General features: G+C 51.6%; 2 protein-coding genes across 3 annotated transcripts; one reads left to right on the top strand and one right to left on the bottom strand.

The window, feature by feature from the left end:
- Positions 1-14: 14 nt before the first annotated feature.
- LOC117894357 (acyl-coenzyme A thioesterase 13) lies at positions 15-1034 on the top strand. 2 transcript variants are annotated; one of them, XM_034801348.1, is made up of 3 exons: positions 15-203; positions 374-518; positions 576-1034. In XM_034801348.1, exons 2-3 carry the CDS (start codon positions 431-433, stop codon positions 920-922), a joined length of 435 nt encoding a protein of 144 aa, XP_034657239.1. In that variant the 5' UTR covers positions 15-203; positions 374-430; the 3' UTR covers positions 923-1034. The 2 variants fall into 2 exon arrangements, with proteins under 2 accessions (XP_034657239.1, XP_034657238.1); XM_034801347.1 differs by lacking the exon at positions 15-203 and having other exon boundaries at positions 335-518.
- LOC117894346 (peroxidasin) lies at positions 929-27357 on the bottom strand. The gene is given in 10 exon segments (XM_034801335.1): positions 929-1207; positions 1210-3824; positions 7312-7493; positions 7601-7779; positions 7878-8087; positions 9541-10212; positions 10272-10513; positions 10576-10647; positions 10745-10960; positions 26934-27357. Coding segments are annotated over 10 exon segments (4584 nt in total). The 5' UTR covers positions 27089-27357; the 3' UTR covers positions 929-1166.

Here is a 27357-nt window from a genome sequence, read left to right as displayed (position 1 = left end):
TTGCATTCCAGACACTATTTCATGCAATGCGGTTATTTATTTGATTTGGATGCCAGTTCGTGCTGTTTTGAAAATATAATGTTCCTGAGGTCACAAAGTGACGTGCTGGCTTTTATTTTCCATATAGTGGCTTATCGCTCGGAATTGGCTGCAACCGCAAAACGGAAAACAACACTCGACGAGTAACATCACACCGAATCGAAGTAAGTAAGTCAATTCCCTGGGCTAGGGGCATTGTCTAGGGCCTTACTTGAGGCTCAAGTGCCTCTGAACAATAAGATATAGTTCCAATCTGGGGCCCTATCGATACTCGTACGCCCTTCTATCTATTGTCTCTTTCTCATGGACGATCATCGCCAACAACTTTTTGCAGCACTCGAATTTATTTAGACGCTCTCCGGTTGTCATTGGAAGAACATTCATCAGCGCCATGGGCACCCGCAAGAAGGGTCTGGACTTTGCAAAACATATTTCAGAGATCATTGCCAAGTCATCGGGATTTGAAAGTCACCTGAAAAGGTTAGAATTGCCCAGCAACAATTTGTTTCATAATTAATTAAATTCTCTTTGGTGTTAGGTGACGATCCTCGGCGGCGGGGATGGCACTTGTCAAGCGGAGCTCAAAGTGGACGCTGATCACGTGAATCCCTACAATGGACTGCATGGCGGTTACATTGTCACCCTGGTGGACATGATAACCACATATGCCCTCATGTCCAAGCCCTGTCATCCGGGCGTCTCGGTGGACATCAATGTGAACTACCTCAACGGAGCGCGACTGGGCGACGAGGTGGTCATTGAGGCGAACATCTCCAAGATTGGCAAGTACCTGGCCTTCATCGAGTGCACGCTGCGCCACAAGAAGGACGACACCGTGATAGCCAAGGGCACGCACATGAAGTACGTGCAGATTAAAGATTAAAGTGGATATTAATGTGCTTTATTTTATTACATGGTGTAGCAGTACAGTTACAGTTACATTTGTTAGTTAATTTCTTGTCAATTTGCAATTAAATTTGCTCGTTTTTCTCTTCTGTGCGCGATGTTTGGTTAGAGTGTAGATTGTGGATTGTAGATTGAGGATTGTATTGTGGCTACTACGGATAAACGTGTACGTAACGGTACGCAACGGTACTTCGATATGCATATTCTACGGCAGCACTCATTTAACGGGCATCGGGCAGTGCGGGCAGCAGGCCTCGGGCGGTGTCAGAGGATCGATTCCGGGAGGGCAGCTCACCTCCCCACACTTCTCCCGCAGGCAGTTCACCTGGCCGTGGAAGCAGTTGCACTTGGTGCACACATCCGGCGACCACACCTCATTGTTCAGCCGCGTTGTCCCCTTGTCATCCACGCAGTGGCTGCGCCTGGGCTTCGAGGCAACGGGGACCGGCGCTGGGGCCAGCTGCACCACCTGAGCGGCCACCGGCTCGGCATCCACGGCATTGCAAGAGTCCTCGAGCTTGCGCAGCTTCTTGTGCAGCTTCTTCAGCTCCTTCTGGAAGCTGCCAATCAGCTCCTCCAAACCGCTGACACGCTCTTCGTTCACATCGTAGAGGGCCTCCAAGGGACTGTCGTAGCTCTCTGTGGCTGGGATCTGCTCGACCTCCTGCTGTCTGAGGTCTCGCCTCTGGCGACCGCTCCTCTTGGTGTACGTCTGGGGAATGTAAGAGTCGAAGATGGCGGGCAGGCTGTTGCAGCTGCCGCAATCCTGCCACAGATAGAGATTGATGCCGGGTATGTCCTCGCACTTCTTGTAGCCGCCCTGGTGCTTGGCCAGAATGAACACGTTCTCGGTGACCTGATCAAAGTTGTCGCCCACATCGCACAGGACGCGTCCAAAGTTGGCCTGCTTGATCTGGACGAGCTGCTCGGGCAGAAACACGCCCGGATTCTCGTAGTACAAGCGATCGCCATCGCGCAGGCGACGGAACTGCTCGACGAGCAGACACTGGAAGAGCGGACCCACCTTGCCGCCCTCCACCTGATCCTCCAGAATGCCGCCCAGCCACACGTCCACGTTGTCCGGATGGCCATACAGCTCCTTCAGCTTTTGCCGGATGCCCGCATCGCTGATGTCCGACAGCTCCTCAAAGTCCTGGGCCACGCTCAGATTGCAGAACTTGCGGTAGACATTGTAGCCGGGAATGCCGTGGTCTCGTCCCCGCTGGATGTTGATGGCGGCCAGGTCGAGGGCCACCGCATGCGTGGCCTGGAACAGCTTCTCTGTGAGCTCCGTGTTGAGGTTCTGGTCGGGTGTCTTCAGCTTCGCGGGCACCGCCAGCATGCCCCTCAGCAGGGGATCCACTCCGCCCTCGTAGGCCAGCCGCCAGGGGGCAAAGAAAGCCTTGTGGAGCAGCAGATGGCCCTGCGGTATGGGCTGGAAGGTCTCGTTCAGGCGGTGCAGAATGGGATTGATGATGGTGTGGCCGAAGCGCAGGGCAGCCGTGGCAAACTCATTGGCAATGCTCGGATTCAGCTGCGGGTTGTAGCCCTTGTACTCGCCGAGCAGCTGCATGCCACTCTCGCCGATGATCAGGGGCAGCCACTGCTTGAAGGTGATGTGCTGCATCTGGGCGCCGACGATCTTGCGCGCCTCCTGGTAGAGCGTGTCGCCGTCCCAGTGGGGATTGATCTCGCGCAGCTTCGTGGCCAGCCGATTGTGCTCCCGCATCCAGATGGTGTGCATGGCCAGCAGGCCCACCTGCTCGTTCACGCGTATGTCGCCGGAGACGAAGCAGCTCATGGTGTTCTCGTCCAGATTGCGGCGGCAGTCCATGCCGTCCTGCGGCGCGGCAAATGGCAGCATGTCCTTCTGCTTGGGGAAGTGCACGCCCACACGGAGGAGGCCCTCGTCGGCGGTCAGATTGCGCAGCTCCTGGGCAAAGGGCGTGCTGTAGCCGTACACCTGCGAGGCGTCGATGTAGGAGGTCAGCTGGTTGATCTGCTCGCGGTGCTGGACGCTGTCGAAGAAGAGCGAGGTCATGCCGGAGCCACAGATGGCGCTGGAGCGCACCACATCGATGCAGCGGCGGTTCTTCACGCGCGGATCGTTCGGCGGCACCTCGATGGGGTAGCAGGGCGGGGCCATCTCGCAGCTCTTCTTGCAGTCGATGCCGTCCCAGCTCTCCGAGCTGACCGAGGGAATGGCGTGGTCCAGATCGTGGTCCAGGAACTGGCCCCACTGCATCACCATGTGCGTGATCCTGCTGTCGGGCGTTATCTCCTTGGTGGCCACCACAGAGGTGGACACCAGCCTCGCGCTGGGCTTTGGGTGGCCGGCATACAGCTGGCCCCGTGTCCAGCCCACGGGCATGCTGAATCCGTTCTCGTAGATGGGCGGCGCCAGGCGGCGGAACGCCGTCAAAGAGGCACCCCATGTGGGATGCATCAGATTGTTGCAAGTGCCGTCGATGCTGCGGTAGCGCGAGTGGTAGCACATGTCCGTGCAATTGGGCATCTCCCGGTGCTCCATGCAGCCCGACAGCTCCGCCACCAAATGCAGATGCTCCCTAGAGAGCAGGTCCCGGAACTCGTACTCCTCGCTGCTCATGCTCAGGTTGTCCCCGCGCTGCACGTGCTTTCGGATGTTGACCAGGGTGCGCTCGTAGATCTCCGCGGCACGCGCCAGCTGCCTGGCCTCGCCCGTTGGGAAGCGGAACACGCGCAGCAACTCCCCATAGTTCGGCTGCCCGGAGGCACCGGACGAGCGGTTCGAGAAGAGCGTGTCCAAAGTGTTGTTGATGGCCAGATCGATCTCCTTGGCTGCCTCAGCGAACGCAATGCGAACGTAACGATCTCCTGGCGCCAAATCCACATTGTTTCTGCAAATAAATTGTAAATTGTCTGTAAATTTGTTTTCGTTTTCTTATTCCTTGCTTCCGGCTTGTCACAACAAACACAGAATGAGAGGAGCTAACAGAGAGCGTGAACCCAGCTGAAAGTCCCGTAGATCGCGAACTATACTTCTCTCGCTCTAACCCACACTGCATACAATAGTTGTCCCGCTCTAACCCATTCGTTTGATCCACGTTTGCTTTGCACACACACAAGAAAATAAAACACATGGATTGCATGAAGAAATGGGTAAAAAGAATTTAGTGCATCAGTTTCAAGTTTCAAGTGCGTTGTGCGCGTGTTCCCTTTAAAAGTGATATAATCAGTGAGAAAGTGCAAATTAATTTGGAACAAGAGACGACAATCTTAAGGCTAAACTTGTGAGATTCCGTTATGCGTTGTGCAGTTATTCCGCGAGACACAAAGCGAGGAACAATCAAGATATTTTCTAGGAATTTCCACATTTTAATTACCATAATGCCAGAGCCAGCGACGCCTCCGAGGAGTCGTTAAAAATGGCCGCGTTGTCTAATAAAAATGGCAGGCAGTTTATTTCCCCTTTCTTCGCCTAGATGTCTGTCTGTCGGTGTCCTACGGGCAGTGCGCGTGCTCCCCCCACCGCGAATTCTTAGTGCACTTTTTTTTGCTACGCCAAAGGAAAATCCGCGTCGCGCTCTCAAACTCTGACTTGCAGTCAAATTGTGGGAGGAAGGGGAATGGCATTAACAACAATTCATGCCTCACATTCTGTGTCTGCCAGCACAAGGAATGCTCTGAATCCTCGCGAAAACTTTCGCCTGTGTAAACTTTGGCATTGTGCGGGGTGACGATGGCGACGACAACGGCGGTGGCGATGGAGACGGAGGCGACGTTCAAGGTAATAACTTAACGACCATAATACACCCTGTTGCACCACAAGCACTGCACTGCCATGCTGTGCCGTGCCGTGCCAAAAGTCTGCCACTATCAGTGGCTGAGTTTTGGTAGTGCTTCTCGTAGTTGGTAGCCACTGCCGCTGGGCCACTGCCAGGAACCGAGTATATATTTTCCCCGCTGCCACGTTGTGGTTGCTCTTTTTTTTTGCTTTCCTTTTTGTGTTTGTGTGTGAAGGTTAGGGTATGTGGGAGAAGGAATGTATGTTTTGAGGTTATGTTTACTATTTTAATCTCAAAATATCTTTGACTTGAACATTTCTAAGCACTTCTCTGATGCCTCAGATTTGATTCCGTTATGTTGCCCTTTACAGTTAGGGTATACCTTTAGTCTCCACTTCATTTCGCCGCATTTTGCTAAAGTTTTTGTTGGTTTTCGCCCCCCGCCGCCACATGCTGTGCGGCGTATGGCAATGTATTTCCGTGGTTAGCCTTTTTCGCCAGCAGCAGCAGAAGGAGAAGGGAGGGGGAGAAGCTGCAGCGGGGTGGCAGTAACAGGATAAGCTTTTGTTTTACGCCAGCATTACCCACAACTTAGGCGGATTTCAGTGTGGCTGCCTCCAGATGTGGAGGCAAGTGGCGGAGGTCTTTCAGCGGTTTTCGCTCACTTTTTGTTAGTGAGATGCTCCGCCCCCCCCCCACACACCGCTTGCCATCTTTCAACATAGTTTTTCACTTTTAGCGTTGCTTTTCTCACACCCTTCCGCCCCGGACTACGGACTAGGGACTACGGATTGCCCCGGTTACGGACTACGGACTCTGCTCCTCTTTTCTGCTTATTCTTTTTTCCTCCCTTCTTTCTGCTTTCAATTCTTGCTCCTTTGCTGCGGTCTGGCGACTGCGGCTGCCACCGTAATGAGTAAAGTTTCTAATGCCGGCGGCTGCCCTGGTCCCCGTGTCCCTGTGTCCCCTTGTCCCTTGGTCCCTATAAGCCGATTCAGCTTCCCGGGCTCTGCCGCACTAAATGGTGCGTGCACCACATACTACATGGAAATCCTTCTACCGATCAGCCTCGCTCTGGTTTTCCTTTTCCCTTCTTTTTTCCTGCATTATGCATTCGGAAAATGCTGACTGTGCAAGCAAAAGCAAAAGCCTAAGCCGCTGCGGCTCTCCCTTTGTGGGTGCATCAATGGTCGACGTTTGCCACTCGGTTAATGGCCAGATGGAGATGGGTTGCAGCTGCCTCAGATTGATTTACAGCCCAAGGCGTGGGTGGATGCCTGCTCTGGCTCCATAAATTCTCAGTTCCCTTTACCATTTTCCCTGGTTGTTTTTTCTGGTCATATTTGCGGAACAAACAATTTGGTAGAAGGTCCACTGCTCATGTGGAGTATCTGAACCCGAAGGAAAAGTTAAATTTCAAGTGGGAGAAGGAAGCTGTAGAAGATTCCTTTCCAACTCAAACTCCAATTTCTTGTACTCCTTTTTTTGTCGTGTTCCACAGCCGGCAACTTGTCAACTCAATTTCAATTTGGGCAATTTGGATAACTTGTGCGGTTGCCTCTGTGAGGGATTCGTTCTCATTCTCTTTCTCTGTCTCCACTCTGCCCCTCTCCCTCTCCCTCTTTCTCTTTGGAACTATCTGTGTGCTTGGTTGGGGTGGCATGTGGCACGTAGCTTGTCCGGGGCTTAGCACGTTTTCGGTTTGCCAAACGGCAACGACAACTTTTGTGCTTTCGTTGCCGTCGCCGTTGCCGCCGCCTTTTGATGTTCCTTTTTGGTTGCATATTTTATATGCAGTTTAGCCAGCGGCACAGTGGCCAATGAATTGCTGAAAAGTGTGCAAAAATTAGTCAGAAACGAGCCGGGAAAAGCCTCAGCAATTGCTGCTTTAATCTTGGCAGATTTCTCATTGGATTTCAGGCCACTGTGCCGGCGTTTAGCTGCTGCTGGATTTATTTTATGGTTTTATGTTCTTTTCATAGACGCCTTTTTGTGTGCCGGGCATCCGGGCAGCAGTTTGCCAAGCAATTTAGCACAGTGGAGCAGCCAGCCAGCCAGCCAGCCAGTACGCAGGATTAAACAATCATTCAAGGCTGGACCTAAGGCTTCTTTCTTTCTGCATTGAAACTATTCCAAAACTATTTTCGGGCCAAATGCATTCAGATCAATGTCAGCGGCAGAGGCTTAAATTTCTTGAATTTCTTTAATTATTTCTGGTCTGGCATTTGCGAGGTTTCCCACTGTTGCTGCTGCTGCTGCTGGCTGCCTGTTGTATTTTTTTGCCTGTGTATTTTTCAATTAATTAAACAACTTTACCGCGCACTTAAACGCATTTTAACTGCGTCCTCGTCGAGGCCTTTTCTTTCGTAAGTCCTCTGCTGCTGCTGCTGCTGCTGCTGCTGCTGCCTTTGAGCAAAAGTTTTCCCCTTTTTGGATTTTAATGGAGTTTTATGGAGAGACTGCCACAACCCACAACCCACTCCCCACCCTCCACCCTCCACCCTCGCTGTGAAGCGCAATTAAAGTTGCGGTCTGAGACTCAAAAAGAGTTCCCTTGAGCTATTTGATTCCGATTTGATTCCTTCCCGGAGGCACTCACCTGATGGTAACCAGCGCAGAGGCCGAGGCCCTGCCGAATTCGTTCTTCAGCTGGCACTCGTAGCGACCGCCATCGAGGATGGTTACATTCTTGACGAACAGACTGCCGGCGCCGCTTATTTGATACTTTTCCGTTAGCTGGCCATTCGGATCGATGAGGCGCCCATCGCGACGCCATGAAATCTGAATGCAAAAAGGGAGGGAGGGAGAGGGAGAGCGGGAGTGGGAGAGAGAGTCAACAAGTGGCGGGTGCAAATAAAGAGAAAAAGTTCTGGGTGGAAAAGTTGTACCTGCAGTCCCACGTCCGGTTGCTCGGCCTGGCAGGGCAGCTCAATGGTGGTGCCCGTAATGGCCACCAAATTGCTCGGTTCGATGGCCACGCGGGGCGGGGACTGGGAGCGTTCCACTTGAATCGTTGCCTCGGCACTCGTCTCGCCATTCTCATTTCGCGCCGTGCACCGATAGACACCTGCGAAGTGCACACAGAGGCGGGGAGGGAGAGAAGGGAGATTGGCAGGATGAAATGTAAACCATTTTCGGGGGAATCGGGGGGAATCGCATACTTACCAGCATGCTCCTGGCGGGCGGCGCTCACCACCAGCTCTGTGTTCTCGTTCTCCAGCAGCAGGTCTCCGCTGGGTGTGCTGGCCAGGGGCGAACCGTTGAACTGCCAGTCAATGGTGGGCAGTGGATTGCCATCGGCATCGCATTCCAGCACAAAGGCTTTGCCCAGTTTGATTGTTTGGTTTTGGGGTGCCATTAAAATTTCGGGTAAATCTGCAATGGGAGAGGAGAAGAGGGGTGGGGAGGATGAATCGCGGATGAGCGGGTTCCCGAGCAATTCTCCTGCTCCAAATGGCAACAACAAAAGTCCCAAAGCTGCAGTTTTGTTTTCGCTTTTCTATTCCACTTTGGGGCCAGCTCTTCCTTCTGCCGTCTCCCAGTTTACGTTTCCCTTTCCCCACTTTCGCTTTGATCAGGCTTTTGCCTTGCATTTGGCCTGCTGCTGCCTGCCTGCAGCCTGCCCCTTGGGGCGTATGCGTAATGTGGCATGCACATAAATTTCGAGCGTTGCATATTTATTTGCTTATTCATATGCTCTCGGGTGAGTGCACTCAGCGAAATGTGTTTAAAGCGGATCAAAGTCTAGCAAAATGCCAAAAGTTGCTCTTATTTGTTGCTAACATTTCGCGCTGTGCATGTGTGTGTGTGTGTGTGTGTGTGTGTGTGTGTGTGTGTGTGTGTGTTTTGCTGGGTTAATTATGCTGACCAAGTGCATTGCCTGAATGCTTAAACAGTCCATTCACATGCACAATCCGCCAACCTCCTCCACTTTCGGGTGAGCGGGCTAACCGCAGCTTCGCAATTTGTGCGTGGCACTCTCTCTCTCTCTCTCTCTCTCTCTCCACATAATAGTTTATAATTTTTGCACTTATTTCGCAAAATAATGCATAAATTGTGCGCTGCCTCTGCCTCTGCCTCTCCATTCTGCATTCTGCACTTCATTTTGTGCCGACAACCACAAATTATAATGAGCCATTGTTGCATCAAGGCGCTGCTCGGCCAGCGACCATTCTGCCACTCTGCCACTCGGCACTGCCATTCCCTCTGGCGTTTTGTCTGTGTTGCTGTCTGGCAACCCCTGCCCCCTCATGGACCCCGTCCCATTTCTATTGCGCAATAAAGTACAGTCACGTACAAACGCTTGAATGGCAGCAATAACGAACGAACATCAAAATGCTCAAGCGAAACATTTTGCTTTGTTTTTTTTTGCGTGTTGCGTGGCTAACCGACAGCCTGAATGCCCTTCTTCGGGTAGAGCTTTGGGACAGAGAGCGTGGGGAGGGAATTACTGTAACTGCTGCCCATTCGATTTGGTATTCTGATTTGATGGAGTACTCTCCTCCGCCAGTCACCAGTCGCGACATAATCCAATCATCCAACAGACAAACTCTTCAGCATAGTTCCAGCAACCCAACAGCAGATCTCTGTGCTCTCTGTGCAATCTCAGTGTCCATTCCCAGGCTGCACTCGTTCCTCGTTCCGCGTTCTCCCTGCTTCATGCTCATCCCAGGCGAAAACAAATTAAATCGACTGCAAATTGAGTAAAACGCGACAGTTGTGTGCCTGTCCGCCTGTGTGCCTGTGTGGCACTGTCTGCCACTGACTGAAATGCAATCCCGAAACGAGAGCTGCTGCCCCCTCCCCCGGAAAGTTGTGTCACACTCACCCTTCACCTCCACGCGGGCCACGGCCTGGACAGTGCCCAGGCGATTGCTCGCCTCGCACCGATACGTGCCGGCCGTCAGCTGGGTGGGCTGCAGGAGGAGCAGACTGCCGTTGGCCTGCAGCTGGAGGCTGGCCGTGGACTGGGCCAGCTGGCGACCATTGACGAACCATTGTATGTCCGGCTGTGGCCGCCCAGAGGCGGCGCAATCGAGGAGCACGTGTCCCGCGCCATGGAGGGCTACAATTTGGTCATGCGGCTGCTGGGTGAAGCTCGGTGGCGTGTCCTGGCGTCTGTCTGCATCCGCATCCGCATCCGCCCATACCTGATTGCTGCGCGGGTCAACGTCGATGTCCGAGTGGGTGGGGCTGTGGCTGTGGCTGTGGATGTCGTCCAGTGGGTTCCGGCTGCTGCTGACAACCAAGCGGATGGGCTGGGAGCGCACCTCGCCCATCTCGTTGCGGGCCAGGCACTGATAGATGCCCATGTCCGTGGGTGTTGCGCTGCGGATGAGCAGGCTGCCGCTTGGCAGGACTTCCTCCTCGGCCACCTCCTGCGTGTTGTGCATCCATGTGACCTGCGGCTTGGGCAGACCCGTGACCTCGCAGCTCAGTTGAAGCGACTCACCGGCCACGGCCTGCACATCTTGCGGAGCCACCAGGAGGTTCGGTTTGACTGGCAGAACAGGATCGATGTTAGACTGATGTAAGGGGAAACTCCCTCTTGGCACTCACCACACTTGAAGTGCTGCTCCTGGAGACTGGCAAAGCTCTGGCGCTGCAGCGTCTGGGGTGCGGCACAGGTCAGGGAGATGGTCAGCAGCTGGCGCTGGGCATCCAGATGCCAGCGGCGCCACAGCGAGTACACGCCGCAGTTGCAGTCAATGGCATTGCCATCCAGGCGCAGACGCTTCAGGCTGTTGAGCTTGTTGAAAGCCTCCACCGGCAGTTGGCTGAGTTTGTTGTTGTACAGAAAACTGCAAGAAGGAACCAAGTGAATCTCCGCCGCACGTAAGAGTCCAAGAATTCATCAACTTACAGGCGATTCAGGCGTGGCAGATTGTCAAACACTCCGACAGGCAGCTGGAAAATGTCATTGTTCTCCAGATAGCTAAGAGCAGAGAGGGATAAGAGAGAGGGACACAGAGGATAGTGGGATAAGGTAAGCAGATTTCCCTCCACTCGTTGGCAGATCTTTAATCACTTACATTGCCTCGACGCGCGGCAGGCCCTGGAAGATGGCTGGGGGTAAGCGGCTTAGACGATTATTATTCAGATAGAGGAACCGCAGGGCCAGCAGGCCCTGGAAGGCGCCCTCCTGCAGATGGGCCAGCTCGTTCTCGTTGAGGAACAGCGTCGACAGCTGGCCCATGCCGCGAAAGTCGTTGGCTGGCACCTCCTCGAAGTGATTGAAACGCAAATCTCTGCAGAGGGAGAAAAGGGAGAACGAGAATGGTTAAACGGGAGTGGAAATGGAGTGGAGATGGCAAAACGTTTATCTGGCAGATGGATGGTGGGTTGTGTGTGGGTGGTAGACTGTGGCACGTTGAGGGTAAATGAATTTTTGGTTGCAGAGCAAATTGCTGCAGCGTCTGGTGCTGTGTCCTCGGTCTGCTGTCTCCTGTCTCCTGTCAGTGTCTCCCGTTTGTCAAGCTCCTTCTTCTCTCTCGCTCTCTGTATCTATGTGTGTGCGTGTGTGTGCGTGTGTGTGTGTGTGTGTGTGGCATTGCAATAGCAATTGTCATATGCAATTAGTGATTGCTGGGTTACTTCCCCTCTTTTTTCGGCTATCCCACATTTAAGGCATTCCAATTATTTCCCTCCAGCTGGAGCACAATCTTAAATCTGTGCAGCTGCTAGCTCCCCCCTGTCGCCCTGTGGCACCCACTCAAACGCTGCTTATCCGCCTCTTAGCCGCGCGGCTTGATAAACCTTTCCGTTCCGTTCCGTTCCACGCCTCAAGCCACATCCGCTTGATATGGGAAGCATTTAATTTATGGTGCCAGGCAGCCAGGCAGCCATCAACTACAAGAACATTTGCGTAAACATTTTGCACACACATATTAAAAATTAATTACACAAAGTTGATGCCAGCGAGCATAGTTTATGCTGCCACCGAAGCGATAAGCTACCGGGGGGGAGGGGAAGGCAGCGCCCAACCATGCCACAAATCCCAGCAGCACCAGCAACGAGGGTCGCGCTCCGCCACAGATTGAGTTCCCCCCTCGTGAGTTTGCTGCCTGCAACCTCCTCTGGCCGCACGCTCCTCTCAGCTGCCATTAGCAACTGCAGCAACAGCAACAGCAACGGGCAGGATGTGAGGCTGCGAGCAGGCGATGCGAGCCTGCGAGGATGTGGCAACAAAAAAACAACTTTCTAATCAACTCGGCAAGCTTGCAGCTGCTCTCGCTCGTTGCTGCCTGCAAATTCAATGCGGCAGCGAAAAACTTTCCTTTGCAAGAGTGAAAATTATACCAAAAACTGTACGGCTGCAGGCGCTCCCTCCCCCCCTAGTGCTGCCTTTTGGCCACTGCCACCGCTGATGTGGTGTGGGGCTGCTGACATTGTAGTTGCTATAATTATGGGCCCAGCGCATGATGATCTTCCTGCCATGAAGGGGGGAAGCAAACGAAAACCCCAAGCGGATGCCACTCCGTAGGTAATCTCTCAATGAGGAATATTCAACGGGGTCGAGATCTTTCCTGTTAGCTGCATCCTTTCCAGCATAACGACTCTTTTCTGTTGTTCCTTCATTGATAAGCTCTCAAAACTCAACACAATTGTCCACACCACAGGGTGGAATGTATCCTCAAAGGGGATCTAAAAGTGTTGTCCCCCGATTGCCATTCCTTTGGCTTTGTCCCTTTGTCCCTTGGGGCAGCAGGAGCAGCAGCAGCAGCAGGAGCAGTCGGAGAGTAGCTGTTGCTCTGGCCACCAAACGCAACGGAAAAGTGGAATGTGGAGCGCGGAAAGTGGAAGCTGGAACCCGCCAAAGTTGTCTAAACAGAAATTATGTTCTGTGGCTAGTGTAAACACATGCAACGAGCAAACAACTAAACTCAGAAACTAACTAACTAGCAGCAGCAGGAGCAGCAGCAGCAGCAGCAAGTAACTTGCAACAGCAGCAGCAGGAAGCTGCAGCAGGCACACTAATTGGTGTCAGCGTTCATCCGTTGCTGCATGCGAGTGTGTGCGTGTGTGCGTGTGTGTGCGTGTGTGTGTGTGCGTGTGTGTGTGTGTGTGTGTGTGTGTGTGTGTTAAGTGCATGTGGTTGTTGGTGTGCTGCTCAAATTGCAGCTAAAGACGTGGATGCAGCACAATTCACACACACAAACAAGAGAGAGAGGAGACGAAGCAACGACAAAAAAGGAAAAGGAAAAGCAAAAGCAGCAACCCAACGACAACGAAAACAACTTAAAAATCCAGAACAACACAAAAACCACTCGCACGTAGCAGAGGGAGCGAGAAAGAGAGAGAGAGAGAGAGAGCTTGAGGGGAAGGGGCATGCAACCACGAAGTAGGGTGCAAGGAGCAGGGGGGAGGCAGAAGGACATGCATACGCCCAAATGGAGCCACATAAACAAAGCCGCTGCCGCTGCTCCCTGGCGCCCTGCTATCTGCTTTCGGTCTTGGCTCTGGCGCTGGCTCTGGCTCCATCTCTGGCCTGATGAAAGACCCAAGTCCTGAGGCTAGTCGACCCACTCTACCTCTCCCCCTCGCTCTCTCTCTTGTGTGGCAACCACATGCACGTTGCGGTGGGTGTGGGGCGGCAGCTAAGGGCTGTGGGCTGTGGGCTGTGCGGCTGAGGGTGCTGCCGACCGATGGCGACTCTGGGATGCGGGTGCAGCAACAATTTGCAAAGGTTCGCATTTCTCTGGCATGCAGCAGGGGAGGTGCAGCAGGAGGCGCAGCAGAATGAAGAGCAATCCTTTTGTGCGACTGCCGCCGCTTGATCCACATTTTTGCCCACTTCTTTGCCAACTCCATTAGCCCCCGCCGCACAAACCCCAAAGCACCCAACGATGATCCCACCACAAGAGGCAGCAGCAGCAGCAGCAGCAGTAGAAGAAGAAGAAGAAGGTGGGCAGTTACTGCGAGTGGGCGTGGCAGCATAACTATCTGACTAATTTGAATCAACATTCAGAGGAGCTCCTTCGCTCGCTCTCAGAGCCATCAGAGCTCAGTTTTATTTGTTCAGACAGAGTGGAGTCCAACCACTGTGCCACCCCCTCACCACCCCCCGAAGACCACCTCCTGACGCGTGTGACAAACGATGGTCCACTTGTCAGAGACACACACACATGGATAGGCTGTCCGGAGTAGAGTCCAGAGTCCACAAAGTCCTGAGTCCTGAGTCGAGCCTAGCAGCTGCAGATATTCCCTGTGCCTCCTCCTTGCTCTGACAGCAGGCAGGCAGGGGGCACAGGCTGTGGCTGAGGCACTGCGAGTGGCAAGCTGCAAGTGGCAGGCGGCATATAAGGCCTGGCGCAACTATTTGTCGAGCAGCGTGGACATAAAAAAGGAACTCCACACGGAAGCTCCAATGGAGAGACACAAATAACTTGCCATGCCACGCCCTGAGCTCACCCGCCCACACACACACACACACACCTGGCTCATTGTGTGGCAAGCGGAAAGGGAAATTGAATCTTGAAACTTATTTTCAATGCGCTGACACTTCCTTCCGCATGCAGCGACAGCCGACAGCCAGCAGTCGCTCTGCTCTCTGCTCTTCCCTCTTCTCTTCTCTTTCGTTCTCTTTTCTTCTCTGCTGTTTTTTGCGTTATTTGAAAATGTTTTTTTGCTTAATGATATTTGCATTTTTGCATTATGCGACGGGGGGTGCGAGGGCGAAGGCGAGGGCGAGGGCGAGTGCGAGTGGTGTCCGATATTTTCAATTAAAATTTGAAATGCATAAAGCGAATGCCAAGCCCGGCCACTGCCCTGCACCTGTCTCTTGTGTACATGTTGCCTGCATCTATTTGTGTGTCTGCTGCCTGCCTGTCTGTCTCTGTGTGTGGCTCGAATCCTTGCTGGTCTCCTGCACCGTGTCCATGTCTGCACTTAATTAATGCATATTATTGACAAAGGCATTTGGCCCAGCTTTCTGTCACTCTCTCCCTCTGGCTCTCTCTTGCATGTTTGTCTATTCACGCATGCCTGCACACACACACACACGCACACACACTCTTGCATCGATCCCCAGTGTGGATATTGCGTATACGCTTTGATGTCCATTGGAGGCATATTTATGGCTGGCCGAAACTGAGTGCCAGGAGCGATAGATTTTAAAGCCAGCCACAGACGGACAACTAAATTGAATGCAAAACAATTGTCAGTGTGTGTAGATGTTAGAGGGGGGTGCAGCGGGGGGTTGCATGCTCAGCGAGCGTTAAGCTGTTTAGTGGCTTCCACTAATTTGATTTCAATTAGTTGTCACAATTAGTGAAGGAAAAACCACAGCAAGTAAATTAGTGAAGGGATGAACACACACACGCACACACACAGCAGAGGGGGGTGGGGGGTGGCAGTAACCCATTCGTGGCGCACATTTGACAGTAAATGTTTGTGGCATTCGCTGTGAGATTTCAATTGTACGTTTGGGCCAGCAACAGAACTGCTCTGCGGTCTGCGATGGATTATGGAAGAGGTTTTTGGCAGGCGAAATTCCCACTCTTAAAGCAGAAACTTAGAGTTGTTCCCCTGCCTTCATTTGACTTCCTTTATGTTTATGTTTGTTGAACGATTTCCCCCTCATGCTCTGAGCTCAGTGCGGGCCTCTCCGCTTGGTCTCTCCCATTTATGTTCTATCCTAACGAGCACATTAATATCTCTCTCCCACGTTGATGCGAGTAAATCCCCTCTGCCCTGGCATATAATTTTAATTTTCATGCTCCTGCTCGTTGCTATAGTTTCCTTTTTGCCACAGGAGGCGAGTGCTGCCTGGCTGCTGCTTTCTGCATTGAAATTGGTTTGCAGCTGCTGCTCCCCCCGCTGCTGCTCCTCCTGTTTCATGTTCCGCTCTCAGCGCTTTTCAGCTGTTGGCTTTCCGCTCTCCATCTACTGAGTCAGTTTATATTTTCTAGTTCATTGCATTTTCATTCGAGTTTTCTCTTTTCTTTATTTTCTTTTGCGCGCGCTCGACACCAGCCCCCCCCTGAAGACCCCCTTGAAGCGCCACCAAGTACGCAACATAAACAAGCCCATAAACGTGAGGCTGCCGCCACCGCCTTATCAGCTGGGTGGGAATCTCACTCCCCCTCAGCCCCCTTCTGGCTCTTGGCCATGCCTCGTTGTTAAGGTGAAATTGTTCCCTTTGTGGGGGGATTGGGGATTGCCTTTTGCCTCTTGCCTCCTGCCTCCTGCCTCTTGGCTTGTGCCTCTTCGTGGCCTGGTTTGTTGGCTCTGATTATGATTTGTCTGGCTTACGTGTGTAGCTGCTGCCCCCCCTCTGTCGCCCTCCCCTGTGTGTGCGCTCCTCTCAGGTGTGCCTGCAGCTTAGGCAGCATCTTATGACGCCTCTGCCCTGCCCCACATTTGCTGCAAGCCGATCCAAATCCTTTTACGGTCTGCTGGCTGCTGGCTGGCTGGCTGCTGCCTGGCTCTGGTTCAGGTCCCTGGGCTGCCTTTATGGCAAATGTGACAATAAAAACATGATTTAACTTTGAACCCCCTGCCGCACATGCCACAAACCGAGCCACACAAACGGATGCCACACACGCACACACACACACACACACTGCGTACACCTGCAGACATTATTGTAATAACATGGCTTACAAACACGCAGCCAGGGGGAAGCTGCAACAAAAAGCGGCAACAACAAATGGATAAAAGTGCCCCGGCAATGGTGAAGCGCATCCTTGCAGCTGAATGGGCTTCCCCATGTATCCTTCTGTTGGCTGAGGTTGCCCAGGTGATTGTCTTTAGTTTCAGCCACGTTTAATAATTCTATAAACAATAAATTCAACATTGATGACTGCTTGATCACTGATTGATTCATCTTCACTCATTAAATCATAGAAAAATTTCGATTTTTACACTTTCAGCAGCTCTAAACAACATTTGTCCACGTCCGAGGGTATCCTCATGGTCGAGCAGCACTCTGCTGTCAGCTTGTTGTTCTCTTTTGTTGTTTCTTTTCTTTCTCTTTTATTATTTTATTATTATTAAACAAAAGCCTTGTGTGCAGTCCTCTGCCCCTCGCTCCACGCTTTTAGCTCTTGACATTGTTTATTTGTGTGTCTGTCTGTGTGTCTGTCTGTGTGTCTGTCTCTGTGTGCGTAACAGTTCAGCTGTCAGTCAGTCAGTCAGTCACTTTGTCAGTCTGACAGCTGTAAAAAGTGGCAGCGGGAGCGGCAGAGAGCAGCGGCCATGGGGTGCACAGGGGCCAAGACCGCTTTTAGCCCAGTTAGTTACAGTTGGTAACTGCAGCTGGGAGCAGGGAGCAGGGGCAGCATCAACAGCAACATTCCTTTTCCAGAGCTTATTTTCGAGCCTTTGATTTAATTTGATTCTGTTTGTTTTGCCCTCAATCCTTGTTCACTCATTGCCGGCTCTGGCCGTGCATTCCCTCTCCCTCTGCTCCCCCTCTCTCGCTCTCTCTCTCTCTGTCTGTATGTGTGCTAAACTGTTAATGTAATTGTGTCCAGTTTCGGGCTGTTGCTGCTGGCTGTTGGCTCCTCCCGTCTCCTCTTTGAAATACTTAAAGCACTTTGCGTAATTGGCTTGGAGTGTGCATGCATAAAACGCTTTGTTTAGCCTCCTCCCACATTCGAATAGAACAACAAAAGGGAGATGCATGCAGCAGCAGATCAGCAGAATTTAATGCATGCCTTGGGGGGGCAGAGGGCGCAAGTCCCAAAGTAAACTCGAAAGCAATTAAAATTGTTTCCAAAAGTGACAAAAGGCAAAAGTTTCCGCCTCAATCCGCTGGCAAATCCAACTCCAAAACTCTCTCTCTGGAAACTGTTGAACTTTAAGGGATTCCCGCTGCCAGCAAAAAGAAAATAAAGGAGAGAGAGGAGAGTGTGGAGCAGCGGCTTTGGCCAAGTGTAAACGATAAAGGCAGCTCCGGGACTTTGACCAGGAAGCGGACTGCGGACACGGGGAACGGGTTGCAGCAGCTACGACAAGAAGTTGCACGATGTCCGCTCACACGGAATTGATATGTGGCCTCGCCTCAGGGCCAGCTGCCGCCACGTCTCCCCCGCCACGGACGTTGCTCTTCTTGCAGTTATCTGTCGCTGCGGTTACGCACAAGTGGCCCGGCAGGGGGCAGAGCGGAGAGCGGAGTCCGTGCCACACCACAGAATTGTTATATTCCGTAATTATGTCCAATAAGCGACGAAGCGTGAAGCGAGGCGAGCGTCGCCCTCTCGAACATGGCTTCATTCTGCTTCAGTCCACCAATGCCCCTCCCCCACGCTGCACCCCCTTCCTGGATGACAGGAAAACGCTGTCGTTAATGTTGTCGTTATGTAAGCTAACCCAGTTTTAGCGTCGACATGGCATTTCCTTCCTTCCTGTGTCTGCGTTAAATGCAATCCTCGAGCCGGGGCCAAAATGCTTTGCCCGCCCGCAAGAGAGAAAAGAATGAAAGGCGCTCCCCACTCAAAGAGGGGGGAGGGAAGTGCAGGGGTGTGCTTTGGGGTTGGATAAAGATTGCTGACTGCATGACACGCCAGAAAGGGGCAGGCAGGCAGGAGGCAAAAGTTGGGCCACGTGCGGAAAATTCACTTCCGAGAGAATGCCAGTGGGTAGGAGAGAGTGAGAGGGGGAGGGGGAGTGGCGGGGTATCTAAACTTGCGTTGCATACTTTTGGCTTGCCACTGAACAAAAAACTCGAAAAAGAAGAACTCCCAAAGAGCAGCAGGAGCAGGAGGAGCAGCAGCAGCTGGAGCAGCTGGAGCAGCACCAACAATCGAGGAAAAGCCTGAAGAAAAGCCAGCAAGAAAAGTCGAAGCGCTGGAAGGAAGTCGAACAACCTGAAACCAGACAAAAAACCAGCTGCAGATAAAGCACCAAAATTCCCAAGCAACAAATTTCGAAAGGCTTTTGCCCAAATTGCTGGTCATCCGAGCGCCAGCAGCAGCAGCAGCAGCCTGCCCCCCCCCTGACCCCTCTGCCAGTCTTCGAGTGTCTTTTGTTGGTTTATTGGTGGAGTTCTCTGCTTGGTGTTCCACAGTTCTCCTGCTCGGATCTCCCTCTCCATGGAGTATTCTGCTCTGCCTGTACACATGGAGCAGCAGCAGCAGTCCTGCTCTTGTCACAGCTCGAGGGTCACTTTGCTGTTTCCTTGGGCTGTTAATGTGTTGTCTGTTGTGTTGTGTGTTGTGTTGCTCCCTCTGCTCCCTCTCCGCTTGGTTCTCCTGTTCATCCTGCTAATGATTCTCCTTCTCCATTCTCCTCTCTCCGTTCGTGCTCTCAATTGCCTCCACTGCCACTGTTACTTGTGCTCTTCCTGCTGCCTTTTAGCATTTCTTAGCTGCAGCTCTGACTGCCCCACCTGCAGCCTTCTGCTCCTCTCTGCTCATCCCCAGCTCCAGCTGCAGCTCCGCCTAGTTTCTGCTCCTTCAGCTCGAATGTTGCCACAGCTCTTAGCCCTGCTCTGCCCAGCCTGCCGCACTGCTTGCCTCATGCCTCATCCAAATTTCTACAGGTGTAAATGTCTCTCAAGAGCACTTGCCACACACACATACGTGCAACATGCAGCACACACACACACAGAGTCCCTAGTCCCCTGCTCTGCTGTGGAACCTTCAATTCCCATCTGCAATCTCCTCAGGACTTTCATTCCCATCTGCATTCTCCTCAGGATTTTATGTTCCCCCTGCCCCCAGCTGCCTGCTGCCCCCTCTGCTACTGCCTGATGACTGCTGCTGCTGTGGCATGCTGCTTAAGCTGCTGCTGCTGCTGCTGTAGTTGCAGTTCGGCCAACACCTCGATGGTCCAAAGTGGCTGCCAGGGAAAGGGAGAGCCCTGGGGAAGTGACTGCCACTGCCTCTGCCCCTGCCCCTGCCCCATCACTTCAGTTATAATTCTCACATTTTCAGGCAGCACACACACACACACACACACGCACACACTCCTCCCCCCTCTCCGTAGCACGTGTGTATTTTTGTTGAAATAAATTTTATTTAAACTTTCGTTCGCTCCGCTTCGCTTTACGTATTATTTTTTGGGGTTTTACGAGTACTTTTTTGTGTATTTTGGCAACGTGTGAAATTCAATTATACAGCAGATTTATATGTCAGTCAGGAGAGAGCGGGGGGGAGTTGCAGGGCCCCTCCCCTCCCTGCCCTGCCCTGCCCTACCGTTCGCTTCGCTTCTGTTTGGCTGCTGCCACGACGATTATTTTATATTTGAAGAGCCAAAAAGGGAAACACACACACACACACACACACACACACGCAGGCCATATAGGTATGCATGTGTGTGTGTACGATCAATGCATGTGTGTGCGGGGGGGTTGGGGGGAGTACGAGCATAAAAACGCAATGAAATCAGTTTTCCATTCAAGTGGAAATGGTTTAATATGCGGATAAAAGGCGAATATTATGCACCAGTCCCAGCCCCTGCCCCAGCCACAGCCCAGTGGATATTGAAGATTTTTATATTGTGTATTTTCTGGAGTGTTTATTCGGGCAGGAAGCTAAGGGGTAAACCATGGTAGGGGCGGCTACTATTCAATAGAATTTTGATAAAGAAGTTTTAGAGATTATTTGTGAGCTTTGAAGGGTAAATAATTCATTCCTTCTTTTGTGATGAATTGCAGTGAGTGTGTGGAAGTGAAAGAGATTGAATCTGACATTACGTATACGCCATGTTGATGTCTGCCAGTAAATAATATCTTTAGCAGCAGCAACTTCAGGCCAACTGTTGGTCACTGGAAGCCGCTTGCCCCGTGCCGCCTGCCCCGTGCCACTTGCCCACATTTACATTAACATTATTACGGCAATGCATCTGTCCGCCGCCTGGCTACGTGCTCTGCCTGCCACTTGGCCCCTGGCAAGTCTTAGTTTGCCGCCTCATGGAGCAGTCAGCCGCTGTGGCAGTAGCATCTTTTTCTTACATTTTTTTGCTGCTGCTGCCTGCCTGCCTGCCAGTGGTCTGTTTTCTGTTGTTGACTTTTACCTGCCGGCTGCCGAGCAGCAGCAGCAGCAGAATCTCTCAGCATGCCAGCACTTGGCTTTGCTTTGCTTTTGCCTTCCGTTTCCTCCTTTTATGTTTTTTATTCGCTTGCTTTTGGGCTGCACCTTGCTGCTCTTGCAAAGGGTAAATCTGTAGTGCTACGAGGGGTATAATGTCTATGAGAAGCGGTTTGCTACGGGCAGAGAGACTCCGCCTCTTGCTGCACGTGCAGCGTATTCCCTTGGTCGTAGCTCGGTCTCTCTCTCTGCCTCTGTTTTTCTACATTTTTCTCTGTTGCCATAGCATACTTATGGACTGTTTCTGCTTCTGCCTCTGCCTCTGGTTTCTTATGCTTGACCGACAGTTGCCTCTGTCCAAGTCCAAGACCGTGTCCAAGTCAGCGTCCGTGTCCGTGTCCGTGTCCCTGTCCGTGTCTCTGTCCGTGTCTATGTCCGTTCTGCTCCGTGTCCGTTGCACATGCCGATTGCTCCACTTTGACATGTTGCTGGTTGGCTATCAGGGCAACAGCCACTGCCACTGCCACTGCCCCCTGCCTTTGCCACTGCCCCTTGACTCTCTCTCTCGTGTTATTTTTTCTCCTTTGGCTGGGGCAAAATAACTTTGCTTATAAATTGTGGCATGTGTTTGTGTTTCTCTCTGTGTCTCTGTGTGTGTGCTGCTGGTGTTGCATGTTGCTGTTATCTCCCCCTTGTCGTATCTGCTGGCTCCTTGGCTACTTTGCATTCTTTGCTCTGCACTAACGAGCATGCGAAATGACAAAGCGTGTGGGCGTTGGCCAGAGGCGTGGACAGGGGCGTGCCCGATGCCCGATGCCCGATGGCCGATGGCAATGGAAGCAAGTGCCAGTTTGTAGCATTAAAGCAAAGGAATTGGCAGGAATAGAGAAATTGCTGAGGGGAGGGACAGAGGAAAAAGCGAAACTTTAAATGCAAATTGCACAGCGTGACGAGGGGAGGGAGGAGAGGCACGGGTACAAAGGAGAAGAAGAGAAGCCAAAAGAGCGATTGCTGATACGATTGCCGCACGCTGCATGTGGCAAAGCGAAATCAATAGAAGATTTTTCTATGTCAAAGTGAAGCGAACGAACGGACAGGCGGACAGACAGACGGACAGGCAGCCTCTTGACAGAATCTCATTGGATGGATCCTCTTGCAACTCGAGTTTCCTTTTCGAGTCACTCTCTCTTCCCCCCACTCTCTCTGTCTCTTCGTTCCATCTGCATTTGGCAGTGAATTAAAAATGCATACGCTTTGATTGGCAAAAACTTTGCCCCAATCCACGGTCCCCTGCCACAGTGCCCTGCCCCGCAGCCACTTGCCATTTGGGGAAACCTTTCCCTTTGCTGCGGCGAAACTTTTGCTCATTTAGCTTTAATCATGCCAAGCTCTGCTCTGTGCTCGCTTTAACGGGTGGAGTGTGCAGGCACCGCTTCATTTGCATAATTACAAATCATATTACCGATTGAGTGGCACATTCTCCGCACAGCAAAATCGAATTCATTTTGTTTTCAGTGCTGCTGTTGGCTCTTTGCAAATATTCAACAAACGGAAAGTCAGACTGCAGAGCCCAAACCCCGCCAACGAAACCAAAACACAACACAGAACCCAACAGAACCCAAAACGGCAGCCGTAAAAAGCTGTAAAAAGCTTACAACAATGATATTGTATAGCAAATGAAACAGGAGAGAGAAGAGCGAGTGGAGAGAGTGGAGAGTGGAGACTGGAGGCTGGAGAGTGTGGAGTAAACACAGACAGGGAGCCGTGTGTCAGGCAGGGGGAGCTTGAGCTGACTGACTGCAGGAGGACGAAGTTTGAATGCTCTTTGATTGATTGGTAATTGAATTGGCAAAATGCATTTAAGGGATTTATTGTCTGGCTGCACAGCCGAGAGCAGGGCCAGAGTGATTGATGGCAGCGAGCGAAGATCGAACAGCAGCAGCAGCAGAACTTCTTCTTAAGTAAATAAATGTGTGGGCAAGTCGTCAGTGGATGTTCTTCGAGTGTTTTGCTGCATCTGTTGCCATTCATTATGCACATTTGATGCAGCAATCAAAGCGAAATCCAATTAAATTCCCATGCAAAGCAGCAAGTTAGTCAAACAAATCAAATATTTCGCACAAATTAGGCAATCTTTGGGCAAATTTGAGCACAGTTTCCTGCAGGCAACAGGAAGGAAGTTTCAAAATCTTTCACAGCCAGAGACAGAGCCACACAGCCACAGCCACAGCCACAGCTGCTGCTAGAGCTGCTCCTCCGCTGGCTTTAATTATTCCAAGCTCCAACCCACCCACACCTGAACGGAAATCCCCGGATATCATTTCACTTCGAGTCCCACAGGAAATGCAGCAACCAGAACCCAGGCAGGAGGAGTTGCTGCTGCTGCTGCTGCTGGGACACATCCATTGGTAACAGTTTCAATATTTGCAGCAACAAATAAACAGCAAATGTAAATGCCAAATGCCAGCAACAACAGAACACGGCTAGAAACAACAACGAACAAATGCTGTGTGCAAAGAGGAAATTTATGCATATTTAATAGCAGCAGAGGGAGTGGAAGCAGGAGGAGGAGCACCTGGAACCCGCAACCGACGACCCCCGACCGACCGACGACTCACGCATAAATGCACCAAAAACGAAATGAGATATTCACAGAGAGAGAAAGAGAGAAAAAGAGAGAGGGAGAGCAATAATAAGAGAAAGAAAACAGCCAGCAGGGGAAACCATTTTTGAGGCAACAAAATAGTTTTCGCAAATAGTTTTTGATTCGCTAAACCAGAAAAATGCAAGCATAAATATTAGACAAAAAACACATGTACAAACATGCATCAGGCATACATATTTACACACATTTATGCATAGTTGCACGCTTTGTGTGGGCGTGGCAGAAGAGAGCCAACGAACTGGACACTAATCAAACTTTTTAATATGCCAGACATGAAACGTGAGGCTGGGCACACGCAGGCTGTGCAGCTAGAGGAGAGGGTTGAGGGGGGGAGAGGGTGGAGAGGGGAGTGCAGACATTATGAGATATATTTCATATGTGCATAATGCCCGAAGTTATTAGATTGCAAGCGAGCCTCCAAGAGTGAGCCACACAGGCCCAGCGGCCACACTCGCCAAAAATAACAAAATAAAAGAAAATTTTTCAAAAATTAAAAAAAATATTAAATAAATTTATTTAACTAACTAATTATTTAATTTAATATGTGCCAAGTTTAAAGTTTGTGTTTATATGGCACATACCCCACAAAACACACCGAATTTCGCTCAGTGCAGACTCGCAGTAGATTTGCTTCAGCTGCTGCACGGTCGGTCAGGCTCGCTCTCGGTGTCGGGCTCCATCTGTATTTTATGTGCTGCTGCGGCTCTTCCATGCAAAGCTGGCATGGCAGAGGGGAGAGGGGGGATAGCATGCCCCGAGTATAATGACAAAGCAACTGCCTTGTCGGGGGGGAGGCCTCGTGTGCGGCTTTTGGGTAGGTCAGCGGGAAAATGCATCATCATCAAATGAAATCAAGTGCATTTATTTAGCTCCTCCAGAAAGAGAAGCGAGATAAAAAGGCTGCCTACCTCCCGCACCACCCCGCCACCCTCTACTCCCACTGCCAAGTGCCATGTGTGGGGGCGTGGCAAGATGAATGATGCAAGTTTGCCCGGCCGCCACTTGCCACTCGCCGTTCGCATATGTTACAAGAGTCGGATCGGACTTCCATTAAGTTGCAAGCTCAAAATGCACACGCGGAGCGGAAGGCCAAAATGTGAGGCGCGAAAGTAAGAGAGGGAGAAAGGGATGCAGGGAAAGGCTTTTGGGCATCCTTGGGTGCCGGCAGAGTGAGTTGCAATTCCTCTTTTTTATGCCCCGAGCCAAAGTTCCGCTTTCAATAGCTGGCAAAAAGACTGAGCAGAACCGAGGAGTGGAGAGGAGAGGACTTTATGCTTGATGGATGGACAGTTTCAAGCAAGTGAAGGATGTGGCTTAGGCGCCCAGATGGAGCTGAAGCTGAAGGCTGAGGGGTGGAATCTTTCAATGAAGTGCAGGGGAATATAATGGATATTCACATAAGAAGACATCACATAAGAGGAGGGAAAATGAAACCATTTGCAGGGTCACATATCAGTGCCATAAAAGAACCAAAAGCAGACACAATTTGGGAGCATAATTATCAGCAAATGTAACCCAAAAGCAGCGACCATTCCACAGCTTTCCATGTTTTCTACAAACGGTTTGAAGAGGATTATTCCGAAGACATTTTGAACCCCAGCTCCAAAAGATCTCTCAAGTTCCAGCCACATTGTAGATCATTATTCGGGGGTTTGTTTGCTCGAGTGCATCCCCAGTCGCACAGCTCCACAGCTGCGTTTCTTTTTCGCCTTTTTCACTCTGCATTTTTGTCGGACCCCACCCCGAAAGCATCTTTTGGCAAACGCAAACTGTAAACAACATTTTGGCCATTAACAAAATTAAGGCAAAAACATTTTGCCTGCGCAGCAGAGAGGAAAGAGCAGCAGGGAGCAGGGAGCAGGAGGCAGGGGGAGAGCCACACACAATGTCATGTCTGTGTCGCTGCTTGGCGGAGACTGAGGAAACGGATGAGATGGAGACTAGCACTGGCACTGGCACTGGCACATATTTTTATTTTAGAAGGCATTCCGGGTGAACATTTGGAACAAAAATATGGCATATAAATGGATAAAATCTGACTCGACTGCCGCACATAAACATGTGTGGGGCATGTGCCCCAACGAAAGGCAAAATATGAGGAGCAAAAAGCAAGCTGAAGGAAGAGCCAGGCAAAACTTTTTAGACACATGCACTGTGGGAGTGCCCCTGCCCCTGCCCCTGCCCCTGCCCCCTACACGTGCCCCGACTTGTTCTAAATTAAACAAATTAATTAAAAGTGTGCAACGGGTCGGCTACGGAATAAATGAAATGCGAATCAAAACGGAAAAGTTGTTGAATGCATTCCACACCCCACACTCGCACACCACACACTCGCACACTCCCACTCTCTGGCATTTTTTCTCTATTGTTGTGTGCATTCTGCTCTCTCTATGTTTCTCTCTCTCTTTCGGGGCAATGATAAATTATGCAGCCAGCAGCTTATTTAAAATGAAGATTAATTTAAAGACTGCCAAAAAGTGCTCCTACTCGGGGTTGGGTTTCAGCTCTTTGAGAAATTGTTTGTGCGGTGAGCCAACAAATGGCACAGAAGGATCAGGGAGCTCTCCCGATGCAGTGGGGATAAGCAGAGCATTCCTTTTAGTTGATGAAGCTTGTGTCGAGTGGGAAGTACGTGAATTATTGCTAGACTTTCCATCTGCATATCCCGGGGATCGATCATTCAACGCTTAACTTGTCTGCAGCTGCATCGGGGTGGAGCCATTATCCACCTGACAGAATGTCGGAATATCTGTCAGTTGATCCGTGTACATCCGCCGCCGCATCCGCATCCGCCTCCTTCTCGACAACTTAACCCAATGGAAATTGAATTCCCCCACCATAAATACCAGTAGAAAATGCCAGCTCCACCGCTAGAGCTGCTGCCTGTCGTCTGACAACTTGCCGGCGGCTGTGGCAGCTGCACGGCTGCTGCTTGCTGCGGCAGGAGCAGGCATGCCGCGGCCTATATAAATATGCATATGCTCCGCAAACATTTGCCAAGTTATCCGCTCCGTTCTGTGCCCGGCCCGCCCACAGATCCACATTCAGGGTGCGGGCTGCTCGGGGGCGCTGCCGAAATTCATGCGAAAGCTGCTGACATTTCGGGAAAATAAATGCAACGTCAGAAGTATTCCGCGTGCATGCAAATATTGCGAGTCGCGTTGCGTCGCTCTGCTTGTGTTTGTGTCGCCTCCCAATCGCTTTGTGTGTGTGGCGGAGCACGGGCACGGGCACGGGCATGGCGTTCGATAAATATACAAATCCCAGAGCATCCCAGCTGCCAGCAGCCAGAGTCCCAGAGCTCTCCCTCTCTCTGTCTCTGTCTCTGGTTAGACATCCGTTTAATTGAGTCAACACGAAGGCAGGCACTGAGACTGAGGCAGGAGGAGCACGGCTGATGCACGAAGAGAGATAAAGATGGGCACAGATGGGGGCATCAAATTAACGCCACCGCCTTCTTTGCCATTAAAAACTAATTTATGGATTTTGCCCACAGCCAGCAGCCCGAATGATTTATGCATGCAGGAAGGAGCCCGCAGGCCGAACCCCAAAATATCGTACGTAAAAGGAAGGAATACTCACAGGACTTGGGTGTCGTAGGGCACCTGCGGCGTGGCCGTGAGCTTGGCGCGAATGCAGCGCACGGTGCGCTCGTAGCAGTTGCAGCCCGTGGGGCAGTAGACAGCCTCCGCCTCGGCCAGCAGGAGGAACAGCCACGGCAGCCACCACATGGCCATGGTTGGACGCGGAGAAGGGAAGCACCAGAAGTGCTTTCGATAAAGCGCGAACGTGGAGCGGAGCGGAAGTGCTTCGGTTCCTTATCGGTCAGCGTTTGCCTAGCTGCTTGCGGCTCTGTTGGACTGCGCAAGTGCGACACTCACATGAACCCCGCTACGCGTTTTCTATCTGCGGAGTTTCGGACTGCGATGAATATTTCCCCTTTTCGTAGAGAGAGTGTTCCGAGTGGCGAGTCAACTGCACGCGCCAAATGCCGACGAGCATCTGA

The sequence above is a fragment of the Drosophila subobscura genome, chromosome J (assembly GCF_008121235.1).
Source record: "Drosophila subobscura isolate 14011-0131.10 chromosome J, UCBerk_Dsub_1.0, whole genome shotgun sequence".
NCBI classification, from domain to species: Eukaryota; Metazoa; Arthropoda; class Insecta; order Diptera; family Drosophilidae; genus Drosophila; species Drosophila subobscura.
Note: the sequence above shows the minus strand (reverse complement) of the source record. Positions and strands in the feature narration are given on the sequence as shown.